The 12,818-nt window shown below is 47.6% G+C and overlaps 1 protein-coding gene across 4 annotated transcripts in view; it reads right to left on the bottom strand.

Moving 5' to 3' along the window:
- The window catches only part of DENND5A (DENN domain containing 5A), a 128,436-nt gene extending 121,734 nt beyond the window's left edge, over nt 1–6,702 (bottom strand). For 2 of the 4 annotated variants that reach the window (XM_054438377.2, XM_054438380.2), the window contains exon 1: nt 6,298–6,701. In XM_054438377.2, the coding sequence (XP_054294352.1) occupies nt 6,298–6,406 (109 nt within the window). In that variant the 5' untranslated portion in view covers nt 6,407–6,701. Of the gene's footprint in view, nt 1–6,297 lie in introns of all 4 variants that reach the window. The other 2 variants (XM_054438379.2, XM_054438375.2) reach the window with 2 other exon arrangements.
- Nucleotides 6,703–12,818: the final 6,116 nt, after the last annotated feature.

Raw genomic sequence — 12,818 nt, 5'->3', positions numbered from 1 at the left:
TGTTCTCATTGTTCAACTTCCACTTATGAGTGAGAACGTGCGGTGTTCGGTTCTTGTGATAGTTTGCTGAGAATGATGGTTTCCAGTTTCATCCATGTCCCTGCAAAGGACATGAACTCATCCTTTTTTATGGCTGCACAGTATTCCATGGTGTGTATGTGCCATCTTCTTTATCCAGTCTATTACTGATGGACATTTGAGTTGGTTCCAACTCTTGCTATTGCACACACAGTATTCTTTCTTAACATGAAACAGAAACCTGGACTAGAAAAAAACTACCATAACGTCTGTTCCTGCCCTGCCAGACAAATTTTTTGCTTGTTCCCCTTGCATCCACCACTCATCAAACATCTGCAAAGCATGCAAAATATCACTCAAGCAGCAGAAAAGAATGAAATGTGGCAAGGGAGACAGATATTCTCCCACTTTCTCAGGGCCTCAGTTTCCTCATCTGTAAAATCAAAAGGTTATATAATTGCAAAGGGTGCTTTCATGCTTAACATTCAATAATTCTGAAGTTTGAATTTCACTGCTCAATACAGTTAAGGAGGAGTATGATTTGACTAGTCCTCTAGCTTTCCTAGACAGTCACCTTTTTCTCTTTCTTAATTATTTTTATTTTTTATAAAAACAGGGTATTAGGCTGGGCGCAGTGGCTCATGCCTGTAATCCCAGGACTTTGGGAGGCCAAGGCAGGCAGATCAACTGAGGTCAAGAGTTCAAAACCAGCCTTACCAACATGGTGAAACCCCATCTCTACTAAAAATACAAAATTAGCTGGGCATGGTGGCACATGCCTGTAATCCCAGCTACTTGAGAGGCTGAGGCAGGAGAATCGCTTGAGCCCGGGAGGCAGAGGTTGCAGTGAGCTGAGGTTGTGCCATTGCACTCCAGCCTGGGCAACAACAGCAAAACTCCATCTCAAAAAAATAAACAACAGGCCGGACGTGGTGACTCAAGCCTGTAATCTCAGCACTTTGGAAGGCCGAGGCGGGTGGATCACGAGGTCAGGAGATCGAGACCATCCTGGCTAACACTGTGACACCCCATCTCTACTGAAAAAAAAAAAAGTACAAAAAAATTAGCCAGGCGTGGTGGTGGGTGCCTATAGTCCCAGCTACTCCGGAGGCTGAGGCAGGAGAATGGCGTGAACCTGGGAGGTGGAGTTTGCAGTGAGCCGAGATCATGCCACCGCACTCCAGCCTGGGCGACAGAGTGAGACTCCATCTCAAAAAAAACAAACAAACAACAAAAAAACAGGGTCTTGCTACAGTGGCCAAGGTGATCTCAAACTCCTGGACCCAAGCATCCTCCTGCCTCAGCCTCCCAGAGTGCTGGAATTACAGGTGTGAGCCACTGTACCAGGACCCTCTCTCTTCTAAAGGTGACATTAAGAGACTATTTCAGGCCAGGCGAAGTGGCTCACACCTGTAATCCCAATACTCTGGGAGGCCAATGCGGGTGGGTCACCTGAGGTAAGGAATTCGAGACCAGCCTGACCAACATGGCGAAATTCTGTCTCTACTAAAAATACAAGAATTAGCCAGGTGTGCTAGTGCACACCTATGGTCCCAGCTACTTGGGAGGCTGAGGCTCAGAATCACTTGAACCAGAGAGGCGGAGGTTGCAGTATGCTGAGATCACGCCATTGCACTCCAGCCTGGGCAAAAGAGCAGGCCTCCGTCTCAAAAAAAAAAAAAAAAAAAGAGACTATTTCAGTGTAGTCTCAATTTTCTAAGTAAGTTCATACAGCACACTGGCCAGTTTCCCATCTATCCTTATCCCTAGCCACTTCTCTTCAATTCCTGGCAAGAGCTTCTGCACAGAGCCTGGGAAAATTGGAGTATGAGATGAAAGAACCATATCTCAATGCTAGGTGCAGATCAGTTCAGAGGAACTTACAGATTCCAAGGTAAGAAATACGTCACAAGTATTTGGGAACCTTAATTCTCAAGCAGAGACAAGGAAAATAAACTCATGAACCCTATTTCACAGTAAAACCTTCTCCTGGGGTCACCTCGTGGTGACCATCAGAAACAAAGAAAAAGAAGATTCACCAGGACATTCGCCCATCAGAGGTAGAAAAAGAAACTGAACTCCACTACCATCTGCCTCCCCACTTAGGATGTGCCAAAAATAATGGAAAACATAAATCAGAAGCAATTCTTCCAGATTTGCTTACCTAACTGACAAGTTCAAAAAGCCAACAAGCAGACACCATATATCTTCAAGGTGGCTAAATTTGTGCTTTGCTCACAGATTACCTTCTTCTCCTTCCAGCCCAAAGAGCTTCCTCAACCAGAAAACAAAATTAATTTTCACACATTCCTCAATTCTTTGCACAAAAAACAACTACATTACTTGCCTAAATGCTGAGTATGCAAGAAAGGGAAAGAGGTGACAGGAAGAGATTCCTATAAAATCCAATTACCTCAGTCTATATTAAACACAGCAAGCTCTATGCTTATTTGGGTGTTTTTATTTTTATTTTTTAGTTGTATTTGTTTATTTGAGACAGGGTCTCACTCTGTTGCTCAGGCTGGAGTGCAGTGTCACAATCTCAGTTCACTGAAACCTCTGCCTCTTAGACTCAAGTGACCTTCTCACCTCAGCTTCCTGAGCAGCTGGGACCACAGGTGCATGCTACCACACCCAGCTGATTTTTTGTACTTTCTGTAGAGACAGAGTCTTGCCGTGTTGCCCAGGCTGGTCTCAAACTCCTGGGCTCAAGCAATTCACCCACCTCAGCCTCCCAAAGTACTGGGATTACAGGTGTGAGCTACTGCGCCCAGCCTCCATGTTTATTTGTTGCAGACAGAGAGGAATGAATCTTAACCTTTCTGCACAAAACAAGAAGGAACACTGAGCATCTTTGATTTGCTTATTCTGGGTTCACTTTTTAAGAATGTAGATGCTACCTGAGCTATGTAAGTTGACTGTGTGGAGTGCACCTTCTTAGAGACTCCTTAATACCTTCTTGGAGAACCTGGGTGCAAATTACAATTTCCTGTAGTTTCACTGAGTATGATATCATCAGTTTGGGAGCTACAAGGCAGGCTGAGGAGAGAAAATGCACCCTGGAGAGTCTCAGGAAGAACCTGCTATTTGCATTCTGTTTTGTTTTACTCAAAGATTACCTCTGGGAGTGGTGGCTCACGCCTGTAATCCTAGCATTTTGGGAGGCCGAGGTGGGCAGATCACTTGAGGTCAAGAATTCAAGACCAGCCTGGCCAACATGATGAAACCCCATCTCTACTAAAGATACAAAAATTAGCCTGATGTGGTGGCGTACGCGGCTCATAATCCCAGCTACTCGGGAGGCTGAGGCAGAAGAATTGCTTGAACCTGGGAGACGGAGGTTTCAGTGAGCCACTATCGCGGCACTACACTCCAGCTGGGGCAACAGAGTGAGACTGTGTCTCAAAAAAAAAAAAAAAAAAAAAAAAGATTCCCTCTGGATAGTTCAGATTCCCCTACCGACCCACCAGAAATGAAATGAAGAGGGAAAAAAAATCCTTCCAACATTGCATACTCTAACAAAGGCCACCTATTGGAAATGTGGTCTCGGCATTCCACTGCTGCAACCACATTTAAAAAAAAACAGAAAATACCCTTCTTTACACATTTTATACAATTCATCCCCTTTCTTTATTATCCCAATAAACTTTCACAGGGATATAATTTTAGCTTGCCAAAAAGCCAGATAATTAACACATATTCATTAAAAGAGAGTAACATTTCTCTTTTAATGAAATGTTGAAAGACAGTTTTTAAACATTTTTGAAGGTCTGCTTGATGAGATTATTTTTATTTACATTCTTTTTTTATAGATGAGGACCCTGACAGGGTTATCTCTAACTTGCTCCCAATCACAGAGATAGTCAATAGGAGAGCAGGAATATTACCCCAAACTCATGCTCTCGCTAACAGTTAACTTCCCAGCTTCATTCTTATGCTCTATCATTTGCAAAACATTCTATCTTCTCAAACCAAGTGTTCATACAATTTGACACTCAAAAACACAGCATAAAAAAAAAAGTTTATTCCACCACCTTAGTTTGTTTTATTGAGAAGAATTATGTTGTTTTTAATATTTCTCAACATGTTAGTGTTTTCTAAACACCTCCAGCCAGGCCAATGAGATGCAGTTTAATGTCACGAGAAGAGCATTGGACCAAGCAATTAATTAGTGTATACAGGCCCCACTGTCCTTCCTGGGCCTCATTTTCCTCTCTGAGGTCCCTTCCAACACCAATACCTTGAACCGAATTCCAAAAATTACATCAAAGTCACAAACTTACTACATATGAAAAAGATGAAAAACATCTGTACTATAAGAATTTGAGGAGCTTAAAAGATGAACTTGAACAATTATTATGTACCCATCAAAATAATTTTTTTTTTTTTTGGACGGAGTCTCGCTCTGTCGCCCAGGCTGGAGTGCAGTGGCGCAACCTCGGCTCACTGTGAACTCCTCCTCCCGGGTTCACGCCATTCTCCTGCCTCAGCCTCCTGAGTAGCTGGGACTACAGGAGCCCACCACCACGCCCGGCGAATTTTTTGTATTTTTAGTAGAGACGGGGTTTCACCGTGTTACCCGGATGGTTTCAATCTCCTGACCTCGTGATCCGCCCGCCTCGGCCTCCCAAAGTGCTGGGATTACAGGCGTGAGCCACCGCGCCCGGCCTAAAATTAAAATTTTTTTTAAGTAAATTAGAAACAATAAAACTACCCCGACAAAAAATCTAGTATTAATTATATTACTGCTTCATATTTTCTCCACCTGCTATTGAGGAAATAGCTTATTTTTTTCTAACCTTGTTAAAGCATGAATTTATGATGCTTTTTTCTTCTTTTTCTTTTTTCCCAGACAGAGCCTCGCTTTATCACCCAGACTGGAGTGTAGTGGTGCAATCACTCAGACTGGAGTGTAGTGGCGCAATCTCAGCTTACTGCAACCTCCGCCTCCTGGGTTAAAGCGATCCTCCTACCTCAGCCTCCTGAGTAGCTGGGATTACAGGCACGAGCCACGACGCCCGGCTAATTTTTGTATTTTTAGTAGAGACGGGGGTTTCACCATGCTGGCCAAATTGGTCTCGAACTCCTGACCTCAGGTGACCCGCCCGCCTCGGCCTCCCAAAGTGCTGGGATTACCCGTGAGCCGCCGGGTGGTGAGCCACCGCGCCCCGCCTAATTTTTTTTCATAAGAAACACTGGACTTTTTCTGGTGCCCAAAAACAAAACTGTCTTGTCATCGTTGAAGCAAAGTAGGATTAGTCAACAGGATAATCACTTTCGAGAGAGAAACTTTACAGTGACGGAAAAGTGAAAAGGAGTCCCCCTCATCAGGATGACACAATCTTAAAGTACAACCCGACAAACCTCCACCCACTTGAAACCCACTAACTGGAAACTCCAGACAAAAACTTATTTTCAAAACTGTTACAATTCAAAGACTCCAATGACAGTGCAGTGGAAAATTCACGGGGACTGTATAATTTTCACGCCCTTCTGCAATGAGTGCCAGATCTGGTCAGGGCCCCATCTTTGACTCCCCTCATCACTTTCCCTTTCAAATATGTCTTGAGACGCATCACAACACACCAAGCCTCTCCAACTACAATGCTGCAACCCTTTTATTCACAAACGCCTCTGTCCTCATAAAGGACATAAATTACTTTTCAAAAAAGGCATGGCCCCGGGATACAAGCCCTTTCCAGGGCTAAGGGAGTTCCCACTCTTCTTGATGCCGCCCAAGTTCGCTTTATTACTTCATGTCCCATCCAGACGCGCAGAGCTGCAATCTGACTCAGGGGGCCCAGCCCAGGGCTGGGGTATAACGGTTTTGAGGAACTGGTATCACAAGCTTCTTGGGAAGTGGCCAGATAAACTCACCAAGTTTTTGTTTTCCTTTTTTTTAAGTCTGGGTGGAACTTACTTTCACTAGGACGTGGGACGCCTTCCCTCCCTAATGGGTGCCAGAGGACAAGCTTTCCTTTCTTTTAAACGAAGTCACTCAACCTACACCGAACTGAGAACACACAACCCTCTCTCCTTCTGGTCGCTGAAGACGTGGCCACTGCGCAGCGGGCCGTAGGTTTGGACCCCTCATGGCTCAGAGCCCCTCATCCGTTTCCCCCCTCCAGTCCAAAGCCCCCTTCGCCCGCGCCCGCCCTGGTCCTCCCGGCCGACACTCGCCCGGCTCCCGGGACAAAGCGGGGCTGAAGGAAGGTTTCTTCTCGGGTCCCCGACCACAGCGGGCGCGGGAAAGCGGGCCTGGGCTTGGCGCGCACTCACCCGACAGCTCGTCCGGCTCCAGCCCTGTCTCAGTGTCCAGTCCGCAGATGACAAAGTAGTCGGCGAAGCGATTGGGCGCCGAGCCCCCTCCGCCGCCGCCGCCGCTCATGGCGCCGGGGCCGAGACGGGCCGGGCCGTGCGGAGCGGCACTGAGCCCCCGCAACCCGGGCGCCCGCCCGCCCTCAGGCCGCCCCTCCCGCCGCCGCCGCTACCGCGGCTCGGGCCGCCGCCCCCGGCCCTGGCCCGGTTCCCTCGGCCGCCGCGGCTGCCGTGACGGGGCGGGGGGGCACCGGGCCGCCCCGCACCGCATCCTGGACGCCTTCCCCTCCGCGCCGCCGCCGCTGCAGCTAGCCGAGAGCGCCGCGGCCCGAGCGAGCCTGGAGAAGGGCGGAAAGTGCGGGGACAACCCCCCCGTGACCCTCCTCCCGCCGCGCCTGCGCAGGCTTCGTCTGGGAGGGGGCGGGCTCCTGGCGGAAAGGATGACGTGATGCTCTTCGGACCCCGCGGGCCGCAGCTTCCCGGGCGGTCGTCCGCAACTGCCACCCCCCCGGGATTGAGACTCCTTTAGGGAGGGCTGAGGAAGTGCGAGAAGAGTGGGCGCAGCCTGCAGAGCCGGGCATTTGGCCCATGCTCTGCCCCCAACCACCCACCCAGCAACCAGAGGTCCAGAGATCTTAGCGCGGCCTTGCCACGAGGATGGGGTCTCACGGCTGAGTTCGGAAGCTCACCTAATCCTAGCTGCAGCGTGTCAGCCTAGACCCCAGACAGGGCCTTCTCCCTGTCCTCTCTTTTGGCAGGGGCGGATCAGCCGGTTTTATATTTACCCTTATTTTACAGACGGGGAAACTGAGTCTCAGAAGGAAGCAAGGACTTATCCAAAGTTACACTGAGTCTAAGAGACAAAGCCTGGTCTGGAATCCTGGGCTTGTGGTCAGCTCCCCGTTCCTCGCCGCTCCCACCTCCCAGCCTGCCCCTTTCCCACGCTCTCTCCTTTTTTCTCTGGAAGCCTCCAGAGGCGCCTGCCATTTGGGAGCTCCCCTTCCTCTTCACTCTGTGAAAACTCTCAGATCCACCCCTAAACCTGTTCTCCTGTAAGAGGATAGGGAGGAGGCGGAGGGAAATTTACCTATTGGTCCTTGTCCTAGGACCCTCCGATTTCCTCTCCCATAGAAGCTAGGCAGATGTGTCTTTGTTGGAAACTGGAGATCAGAAGCCAGAAAGGCAACACAAGTATAGTGGTTACTAGCATGGGCTCTAGAAAAGAATGCTCAGATTTCAATCCTGACGATCATTTACTTTTGACCTTCAGCAAGTTAATCTCTAAGTGCCAGGCGTCATGGTTTTTGAGACAATTACATAAGATAAATGCAAGTACAGGTAAAACAATGAGAATACTGCCTGGAACATGGAAATCACTCAGTAAATATTACAGATTTTTTTTTTTTAGACGGAGTTCTCTCTTGTTGCCCAGGCTGGAGTGCAATGGCGTGATCTTGGCTCACTGCACCTCTGCCTCCCAGGTTCAAGCGATTCTCCTGCCCCAGCCACCCAAGTAGCTAGGATTACAGGCGCGCACCACCACACCCGGCTAATTTTTTGTATTCAGTAGAGACAGGGTTTCACCGTGTTGGTCAGGCTGGTCTCGAACTCCTGACCTCAGGTGATCCGCCCTCCTCTGCCTCCCAAAGTGCTGGGATTACAGGCGTGAGCCAATGAGCCCAACCTGGATTATTATTATTGTTCCAGAAAGAAGTACTCTTAAGGTTTGTTCTGGGAGGCTGCCACTAAGAGCTGTAGAAGGCAGCTGGCTTCCCCAAAGGCTGAGCCTAGGCTCTCTCCTAGGTTCTCCTGGGTACTTCTCTCAAATATTGTTTCCCTTGGGGAGGTTTACCTAGAGGTTATAGCCATCGTCTCTCGGAGCCATAGCACCTGTTCCTCCCTGTATCTAACCTGCCTGAACTAGGGGGAGAAAAGTAGGGAGGAGAAGGTTGCTTCAAAACGCCCATTCATGGTGATGCTCCACCCGTATCCTGCATGCTGGGGACACAGAGACAGTAGAGGGGGATTAGTGAGTTAAACAGTCACAGAGGCTGGGCATGGTGGCTCACGCCTGTAATCCCAGAACTTGGGGAGGCCAAGGCTGGTGGATCACTGAAGGTCAGAAGTTCAAGACCAGCCTGACCAATATGGTGAAATCCCATCTCTACCAAAAATATAAAATTAGCCAGGCATGATGGCGGGCACCTTTAGTCCCAGCTCCTCAGGAGGCTGAGGCAGGAGAATCGCTTCAACTCAAGAGGCAGTGGTTGCAGTAAGCCAAGATCGTGCCACTGCACTCTAGCCTGGGCAACAGAACGAGGCTCTACCTCAAAATAAATAAATACATAAATAAATAAATAAATAAATAAATAAATAAAAATGCCGGGCATGGTGGCTCACGCCTGTAATCCCAGCACTTTAGGTGGCCAAGGCAGTTAGATCACGAGGTCAGGAGATCGAGACCATCCTGGCCAATATGGTGAAACCCCATCTCAACTAAAATCATAAAAATTAGCTGGGTATGGTGGTGCCTGTAATCCCAGCTACTCAGGAGGATAAGGCAGGAGAATCGCTTAAACTCGGGAGGTGGAGGTTGCAGTGAGCCAAGATGGCGCCACTGCACTCCAGCCTGGCAACAGAGTGACTCCCTAAAAACAAAAAAAAAGAAAGTTACAGAGCACAGAAGGAGGACATCTTTCCAGATTGTGGAATGGTCAGGGAAGGTTTCCAGAAGGAGGTATATACTCTGACCTGAGTTCCAGAGGATCAACAGGGAGTTTCTCAGGTAAAAAGGGGCAGGGAAAGATGTTTAACTCAGTATGTGCAACAACAGGGAGCAACAGATAAAAGGGTATGTTCAGGCACCAACAAGTAATTCATTAACATTAAGATGGGAGATGCAGAGTTTAAAGGGAATGAAACCAGGGCAGGGGAGGAAGAAGGAGAACAGAGGAAGGAGGCATGGATTCAAATACCAGGCTAAAGAATTTATCCTCGGCCAGGCATAGTGGCTCACACTCACGCTGGTGATCCCAACACTTTGGGCAGCTGAGGCAGGAGGACTGCTTGAACCCAGGAGTTTGAGACCAGAGTGGAGAACATAATGTGACCCCTGTCATAAATAAATAAATAAATAAATAGTATTTTTAAAAAATAATTTATCCTATAAGATATATGAGTTGAGGATGAGTGAGGTAAAGTAAAGGAATTCAAGCCAAGGAGTGATATCTGACCCAAATCTGAGAATGATCACTCTAGGGGTGATATGGAAAAAGAAATTTGAGAAAGGAATAAACATCCTCAACTGAAAAGTCCAGAAACTTTTTATCTAAGGTGTCTAGGGTGATCTGATGCTAGACGACCTCTCATATTAACTCAACTCGTAAAACACAAGTTAAAAACAAATGCATAACCGTATTAATTTGCCCTGGGAAATGTAACTGCTCAGAAGCCCAGAATACTCAACTGTAAAGTGATCTCCTTCCCAGTAGGAAATAAGTTTGGCAGAGTGATTGCTTCTTAGAGAGTCAGAAAATATACAAAGGGATGCTCTTAAGATTTTTTCTTTTTTTCTTTCTTTTTTTTTTTTTTCTGAGACAGAGTCTCGCTCTGTCACCCAGGCTAGAGTGCAGTGGCGCCATCTCGGCTCACAGCAACCTCTGCCTCCCAGGTTCAAACGATTCTCCTGCCTCAGCCTCCCAAGTAGCTGGGACTACAGGCACGCGCACCATGCCTGGCTAATTTTTTGTTTGTTTGTTCGTATTTTTGTTTGTTTGTTTGTTTTTTGAGATGGAGTCTCGCTCTGTCGCCCAGGCTGGAGTGCAGTGGTGATCTCTGCTCACTGCAAGGTCCGCCTCCCAGGTTCACACCATTCTCAGCCTCAGCCTCCTGAGTATCAGGGACTACAGGTGCCTGCCACCACACCTGGCTAATTTTGTTGTATTTTTAATAGAGACGGGGTTTCACCCTGTTAGCCAGGATGGTCTCGATCTCTTGACCTCGTGATCTGCCCGCCTCTGCCTCCCAAAGTGCTGAGATTACAGGCGTGAGCCACCGCACCCGGCCAAGATTTAATGTTTTTTTGTTTGTTTGAGACAGAGCCTCACTCTGTCACCCAGGCTGGAGAGCAGTGGCACAACCTCGGCTCACTGCAATCTCTGCCTCCCGAGTTCAAGCTATTTTCCTGCCTCAGCTTCCTGAGTAGCTGGAACTACAGGCCTGCGCCACCATGCTGGGCTAATTTTTTTTATTTTTAGTAGAGACGGAGTTTCGCCATGTTGCCCAGGCTGGTCTCGAACTCCTAACCTCAGGTGTTCTGCCCACTTCGACTTCCCAAAGTGCTGGGATTACAGGCGTGAAACTTTAATGTTTAAATCCCCACTCCCACTCTTACTAGCTGTGTAACCCGGGGCACATCAGTTAAACACTCTGAAATGAGAAGAGTCATTCTGACCCCACACAGAATTGCATTGAAGATTCATAAATTAATGGAAAAATGAATTTTTAAAATCTGGGACATAATATACTTTTAATAAGTGGCAATCTGGGACACCCATTTTAGCATGAGGAACATGAGAGAGCAAGTGGACATCTGAGGGAACATAACTCCAGGAGAGGGTGGGCGGCAAAGTGTGCCTGGAGTGTTCACGGAGCAATAAGGAAGCCAGGGTGGCTGGAGAGGGTTAGGGTGGGGAGGATTGGTGGAAGATGGTAGAAGGTGTGGTGGAGTTGGCTTGCAATTCAAAAACATCAATTTTCCCCTCCATAGTGTGTGGACCCGCCTCCTCAGGGACACTGCCCAGCCCTACTTGCATCCAGATGTGGCCATGTGACTAGTTCTCAACAATGGAATGTGTGTAGGACTTTATGTATGTCACTGCTAGGTCAGGGCACGTAAGAAGCAGATTAGACTTCTCCCTTCTTTCTATTTTTGCCTTCCACCAGCTAGAATTAGAAGATTCTGAGGCTCTAAGTAATGGCAAAGCACATGGAGGAAAGGCTCCAGCTGACCAAGAATACCCACACCGGACTGTTCTGTGAACAAGAAATAAACTTCAGTTGTGTGAAGCCACTGGTACTGTGGGGTTTATTTGTTACAACAGCTAGTATTAACCATCACCAAAGTAGATGTTGGGGTAAGAGGATAAATCATGGAGAGCCTTGTAGGCACACTGTAAAGATTTTGCCATTGTCTGAATAAAGTGAGAAATCACCGGAGAGTTTTGAGCAAAGGAGTGACACAATCTGACAGCTTAAAAAGAAACACATAGCACTGTTTTAAGAACTTTACATATATTAACTTTAACTGGAATTTACCCCCGGACTCTAGCTTTATATACCCAACTGACTTGTCATCTTTTTTTAATTATAATTTTTTTTTTTTTTGAGACGGAGTCTCACTCTGTCGCCCAGGCTGGAGTCCAGTGGCACTATCTTGGCTCACTGCAAGTTCCGCCTCCCGGGTTCACGCCATTCTCCTGCCACAGCCTCCTGAGTAGCTAGGACTACAGGTGCCCGCCACCACGCCTGGCTAATTTTGTTTTGTATTTTTAGTAGAGACGGGGTTTCACCGTGTTAGCCAGGATGGTCTCGATCTCCTGACTTCGTGATCTGCCTGCCTCGGCCTCCCAAAATGCTGGGATTACAGGCGTGAGCCACCGCACCCGGCCATTTAATTATAATTTTTTTTTTAATTAAGATGGGGTTTCACTATGTTGCCCAGGCTGGTCTGGAACCCCTAGGCTCAAGGGATCCTCCCACCTCAGCCTCCTAAAGTGCTAGGATTACAGGTGTGAGCCACTGAACCCTGCCTCAACAAGTGTTTTGAAAACATCAATTTGAAGAGACAGGAGATTACTTGCCTTTTTATTACTCCCTCCAGTCTTGCTTCTGCCTTGGAGGAATGCACGAACAGCAGGGCTATATCTTGCAAGTCTATACCTTGCAAAAGCAACACCAACTAGAGAGAAGGGAGGATATGATCACAACAGATCAGTCTAAGAGCGGAGGGAATGAATCCTTAGGAAAGGTCCACACAGATCCACTCACAGAGCCAAACCCCGTTTTGAAAACCAGAATGAGGTATTGACATATATCTTGGATCAAATATATATATAATTGCAAATATACATAATTTGCTGTTTGTAACAGCAAAAACTGAAAACAGAGCCGGGCGTGGTGGCTCACGCCTGTAATCCCAGCACTTTGGGAGGCCGAGGCGGGCAGATCACCAGGTCAGGAGTTTGAGACCAGCCTGGCCAACATGGTGAAACCCCGTCTCTACTAAAAATACAAAAATTAGCTGGGCGTGGTGGCTCACACCTGTAATACCAGCTTCTCAGGAGGCTGAGGCAGGAAAATCGCTTAAACCTGGGTGGCAAAGTTTGCAGTGATCGTGCCACTGCACTCCAGAGATCGTGCCACTGCACTCCAGCCTGGGAGACAGAGCAAGACTCCATCTTGGGGGAAAAACAAAACAAAAC

This window comes from Pongo pygmaeus, chromosome 9 (assembly GCF_028885625.2).
Source record: "Pongo pygmaeus isolate AG05252 chromosome 9, NHGRI_mPonPyg2-v2.0_pri, whole genome shotgun sequence".
Classification (NCBI taxonomy): domain Eukaryota; kingdom Metazoa; phylum Chordata; class Mammalia; order Primates; family Hominidae; genus Pongo; species Pongo pygmaeus.
Note: the sequence above shows the minus strand (reverse complement) of the source record. Positions and strands in the feature narration are given on the sequence as shown.